Source organism: Desmodus rotundus, chromosome 1 (genome assembly GCF_022682495.2).
Source record: "Desmodus rotundus isolate HL8 chromosome 1, HLdesRot8A.1, whole genome shotgun sequence".
In the NCBI taxonomy this organism is placed as follows: Eukaryota; Metazoa; Chordata; class Mammalia; order Chiroptera; family Phyllostomidae; genus Desmodus; species Desmodus rotundus.
In genome coordinates, this window is record NC_071387.1 from 1,248,547 (window position 1) to 1,253,920 (window position 5,374).

Below are 5,374 nucleotides of genomic sequence, written 5' to 3' on the forward strand. Positions count from 1 at the left end.
GCATAGTGCATTCCTGGTGGCTCTGGCTGGCGGGGGCGTGGCGTGAGAGGCAAGGCAGGGCTGTCCAGCTCAGGAAGCTGGGCCTGGGGCCCAGGCTGCAGCAGCTCCCCAACCAGGGACGGAAGGTGACAGGGTAGGCAGCCTGCAGGCAGGGGCATTTGGGGGCATCAGGAATCGGGTGCTGTGGTCCGAATTCAGTCGGATCCTTGAGCCTATCGGTGGCGGGGACCTGGGGGTGGGAGGGCCCTAGTAAAACATGGGGCTGGGAGGACCAGCGGAGAGCTTGGCGGGTCCTGGCAGGACACAGGGTGGGGGGTGCTGGCGGGCACTCTAGCTAATCTGAAGCACCGCCTCCAGGTGAGCTGGGCAGAGCAGAGGAGGGCGGCCGGGAGCCATCCACATCACTGTTTCTGGGCCCTGTAGGAGGGCTACTTAATCCAGACTTTGGGTGCAGGGACACTAGAGGGCTTCCTGGGGGAGGTGATGTTTAGGCTGCCCCAGCGGCAGGAGTAGCTCTCCGGGATGAGCGGGTGGGGAAGAGTGTGGAGAAGCGCTAACAGGCTGCATGATGCTAGGACAGACAGCCGAGGGGAGCGCAGGACACCGCAAACGTGGGCACCACAGCAAAGGGAGGACTCATGGGTCCGCCTGCCGTGGAACGGCGAGGCCACGTGGGGCTGAGGGTGTCGCGGCGGCGTCTCCTTGTGGGCAGGTCAAAGGAGGGCAAGTGGCTGCTTCCCCGGGATGCAGGGCCAGCCCATCCCGAACTGGGACCAGCTCAGGGGCCACTGCATAGGGTTTAGGGTGGCATGCTCGGGTGACACCGGAGGCCTGTGGGGTGGGCGTGCTCAAAGTCACCATAATCCAGCCCCAACCCCCTTGTGTCCTGACCCTGACCTGGCTCCTCCCACCCCCCATCTCCTCCTCTCTGTCCTCCTTCTGGCAACTCTGCACCAGACATGGCCGTAACTTGCCCCAGGTGACCCTGCCTGTCACCCACAGCCCCTCTCCAGGAGCTCAGAGTTCAGGCCAGTGGCCCCTGGTCTCTAAAGAAGGACACCGACCCCCCCACCCCCCGGGAAACTTGAACTTGAAGGGGGTTGGCCGTGGCCGCCCCTCAGGGCAGAGCCCCGACTCCACGGGCTGGACAAGAGAAGATGAGCTCCACCTGGCCCCGGGCCGCACTGAGCCCTGTCCAGAAAGTTCCCGGGAGGGCTCAGGCTGCTGGCCTGGAACCCCAGGCGGGCTGCAGACGGCGGCATGGGGTGTCAAAGACGAGTTTATTGGCTTTCTGGTTTTCTGAGGGGAGGGCGGCTCCCCACAGCCCCACACGCGCCCGGGTGGCGCTTTGTTCATTTCAAACCGACCTGTGAATCGACAGAGGATGGAGACCAGCGGAGGAAAGGACAGAACAGAACAGCCACAGGAAGTGCCACCTCCGGGCCCTCGCCCCCCACCCCCACCCCCCACCCCCAAGCTAATGCATGGGAAACAAACGTGTGGGTTCCACAAGGGAGGGGGCGCGGGGGGCTCTGGGAAGCAGGTCGCACAGAGGCAGGAGCAGGAGGGGAGGAGAGGGAGAATGTCAAGTGCCTGGAACGAGGAAGTCTTTGCTGACCTGGCCCGTCCGGCCCGGCCGTCCCAGCTCTCGGGTAAGACCACTCAGGCTGCCCACGGCTCGGGGACGGTCCCTCGTCCTCACAGGTTTGTCTTGTGGGGAGGCGGCGGGCTGGGGGCTCGGTGCCTCTTCCTGGGCAGACGGGGGCTACCCTGCCTGGGGTTCCAGAGGCAGAGAGCAACCCGGAGAGGGTGGGAGCTGGGGCATGCTTTGGAGAGAGGGGCCACCGCCTCCGCAGGGGTGAGGAGCTGTGCTCCCCATGGCAGGCGACCAGGGTTTGGGGTGCTCCTCCAGGGCCGCCATGGGGCAGTGTTTCCCGGCTGGAGTGAGGGAGCTGAGAATGGACTCTTCTCTGCTGGGACCAGAGCTTGCCGGGCTCCTGGCGGCTGAGGCCCGGCGACGGGAGGGCCTCCCCCAGGTCTCGGGCAGACAGTGGGTCTGGTAGCCGCTGGTCCACAGCACCATCCACATACCACATCAGCTCTGAGGAACGGGCTGTGCCTTTCAGTGCAGGGCTGCCTGAAGCAGGGGCTCACAAATTGGCCTCTTTTCCCTCTTTCCCCCAAAAGCCAGTGGGGCCTAGGCATCCCCAAGGCCCAGCCACCCCTGAAACTGCCCCCTCCAGGGGGCTCTGCAGAGAGGCCAGCTCAACCTGGGTCTCAGCCGCTGGCCCTGGAAGCCAGGGGTATGGGGGGGCGGGGGTAGAGACAGAGCCCCACTATTCTGGATGGAGGGTCGGACTAGTCAGTCTGAAATCACCAGGGAAGGTTGGCTCAGGGGCCCAAGCCTCACCGTGGCCACCTTTCCTTGAAGAGGTAGGTTGCCTGAGGCTGAGGGAGGGAGTGAGGGACAGGGCGGGCCAGGCAGCCGGAGATGGCCAGGTAGCTGGGCCGAGGTGGAGGCCACCGTCCATTATACCTGCATGAGGGTGGCAGGGTGCCGGGACCCTGCCTCGCCCCGCAGTCCTCACCTGGGGGCCGTGCTCACCTGTGCCGCATCGCACCCACCTCTCCTCCAGCCCGGCCACCCCTACCCCTGGCCCTGCCAGCCTGCATTGGCCTTATCCCTGCCCTGAGCCCCGGAGCCCACCCAGGGCTGGGCCCTGCGAGGACAGGGATGCCAGGAAGGCGGGACCAAGCCCGGGTCTAGGTGTGGGGCCAGGCTGGCAGGCCACGGGGACCCCTCCATGGTGTGGGGACCTGCTGGGGGGCGGGTGCTCAGACGTCAGTGCTGATGCTGCGGCTCCGCGAGAAGGCCTCCCGCATGGCGGAGAGGCGGTTGGGGTTGAGCGCCTGCAGGCCCCCGAAGGCCCCGGGCGGCAGCGCCAGGTCCTCCTGACTGAGCGTCCGGTAGGCCACACGCTCGCCGCCGTTGGGCACGCCCTCGTCCTCGGGCTCCTGCAGGAAGAAGGTGGGCGGCTCGCAGTGGGAGCAGCTGCGGCAGAGGGCGCGGGCCTGCGGGGACCGCTGGCTGAAGGCGGCGGCGGCTGGGCAGAGCGCGGGCCCGTTGGTTAGCACCAGGTTGCGGTTGGAGTGCAGCGGGGGCAGGCCCGCGTGCGCGTCGAAGTCAGGCTCCTCCTCCTCCTCCTCGGGCTCCTCCTTCTTGCAGCAGTAGTACTGGGGGCAGGGAGGGGCAGGGCTGTAGAGCCGCTCTGCCTGCCCCCCCCCCCCCCCCCCCCCCCCCGTCCCGGCAGCCAGCCGTCCCCTGGGGGAGCTCCTTCAGGAGGGCGCCCTGCTAAACCCTGGATGAGGGGTTCGCTCACTGTGTCCGCATGGCAACCAGAGGCGGGCACTGTGCAGATGGGAAACTGAGGCACGGGGGAGCCAGGTGGCCTGGCCTCAGCATGGTTCCTGGGCACTGGCTGTGCTGCCTCCACTGGCACGTGGCTTCCCCTCCCTCAGGCCGCCCTGGAGCGTGGGTGTGGAAGGGAGAGCAGGGCCCAAAGCTGTGTGCCCTTGGCTAAGGCCCTGACCCTCTGAGCCCCAGTACTGGCAAAGCCCTGGGCAGCGTGGTCACCGAGACCCACACGGGGAATCGGGCCAAGGCTGTCCGCTTCACACCTGCATCCAGGCCTGCCCGTGCCCCTGCCCGGCCCCAGCCCCCGAGTACCTGCAGCCGGCAGTAGCACAGAACCGCGATGATGCAGAGCAGAATCACAGTCGCCAAGATGCCCCCGGTGATGACCACTGTCCCGGCTGTCATCCGCCCCCTTCTCCATCAACAGCCTGCAACACACACCCCCACACAGCGGGGTTCACTGCCAGAGCAGGAGGAGAGTCGGACCCCAGGGCACCTCGCGGGAGGCAGGGAGAGGTCCTCCAGGGTTGGGGAGGACTTCGTGAGCAGGCACTTGGGTGCCCAGCGTGGCGCTGGCGGTGGATGGCGCCTTTCCGGCCTGGCCGGGCGAGCTCACGCGTTTTCACTCACCCAAACGCCGCGCAGCTGAGCTGAGCGAAGGGTTTTGCAACCTGCTCCTTCACCCAACAAGATCGTCCTCACTTCCCCACAGCACTGAATTCTCCAACCCTACTCCGTCGTGGAACAGAACGGACCCTCTTCTTTACAATTTCAGTTGTGGTAAAACACACGAGACATAAAACCTGCCATCTTAACTAGTTTTTTAAAACCATTTTATTGATTTATTTTTAGAGAGAGGGTAAGGGAGGGAGAGAAACATCAACGTGTGGCTGCCTCTCACCTGCCCCCTACTGGGGACCTGGCCCACAGCCCAGGCATGTGCCCCGACTGGGAATGGAACCGGCAACCCTTTCGGAATGAGGCCCAACCCGCTGAGCCGCGCCGGCCAGGGCGTTGCCGGTTTTCAGTGCACAGTGCGGTGGTGTGGGGTGGACTCACGTGGGTGTGCGGCCGACCCCAGAGCTTTCTCATCTTTCCAAAGGAGACCAATTCCTTTCTGATGTTTATGTTGTCTACATTAAAGAACTGAGTGTTGCAAGCACCCATGTTTTAAAAAGTGACTTATTTGTAGCTAAGTAATTGGAGCCACTTGAATTACAGAACCTACTTCAAATGTTTCTCCAGAAGTTCTTAGACGTGGGGTTCCTAGGCCCAGGGACATGCCCTTGGTGAACTCCTTTTTTTTTTTTTTTAATTTAATTTTTTTTTTTTAGAGAGGGGAAGGAGGGAGACAGGGAGAGAAACATCAATGTGTGGTTGCCTCTTGTGCGCCCCTACTGGGGAGCTGGCCCGAAGCCCAGGCATGTGCCCTGACTGGGGATTGAACTGGCGACCCTTTGGTTCACAGGCCGGTGCTCAACCCACTTGGCCACACCAGCCAGGGCTTTCGTGAACTCTTTATTGCGGAAAATGTCCCGCAAACAAGAGGAGAGAAGGAACAAGCTGCCACCGGCTGCGCTCCGGTTAGTCTGCCCAGCCAGGCGCTGATAAACCAGCTCGTGGAGTAAAAGCCTCCTCGCAGGGCGGCTGGCGTGTGAGGGGCCGACGTTCTCACCGCAGCTGTTGGAAGGCACCAAGGCTGACGCCTGGCTTGCAAAGCTCCTGGGTGGTGAGCGAGCCCCCCTCACAAGCCAGCCGCGGCCTTCCACGAGGCCTGCCTCAGCTCCCGCTCCAGCGTCTTCTCTGCCAGGGGGCAGTGGGGGCCCCCAGAGCCTGTCCGCTGACTCATAAACACTTGTGTGTGCAATGTGACACATGGGGACGCCCCCAAAACAAACCAACAAAAAACCCCAACCCGGTCTGTGTTTGGCTTTCCGCAATCTTCTCCAAAATGACTTT

The 5,374-nt window shown here is 63.8% G+C and overlaps 1 protein-coding gene across 1 annotated transcript; it reads right to left on the reverse strand.

Annotated features, from left to right (window-relative positions):
* Positions 1–2,835: 2,835 nt before the first annotated feature.
* FAM163B (family with sequence similarity 163 member B) lies at positions 2,836–3,820 on the reverse strand. The gene is made up of 2 exons (XM_053926557.1): positions 3,728–3,820; positions 2,836–3,234 (listed from the first exon to the last, which is right to left on the reverse strand). The coding sequence occupies exons 1-2, from the start codon at positions 3,818–3,820 to the stop codon at positions 2,836–2,838; spliced, it is 492 nt and encodes a 163-aa protein (XP_053782532.1).
* Between the last annotated feature and the right edge of the window lie 1,554 nt (positions 3,821–5,374).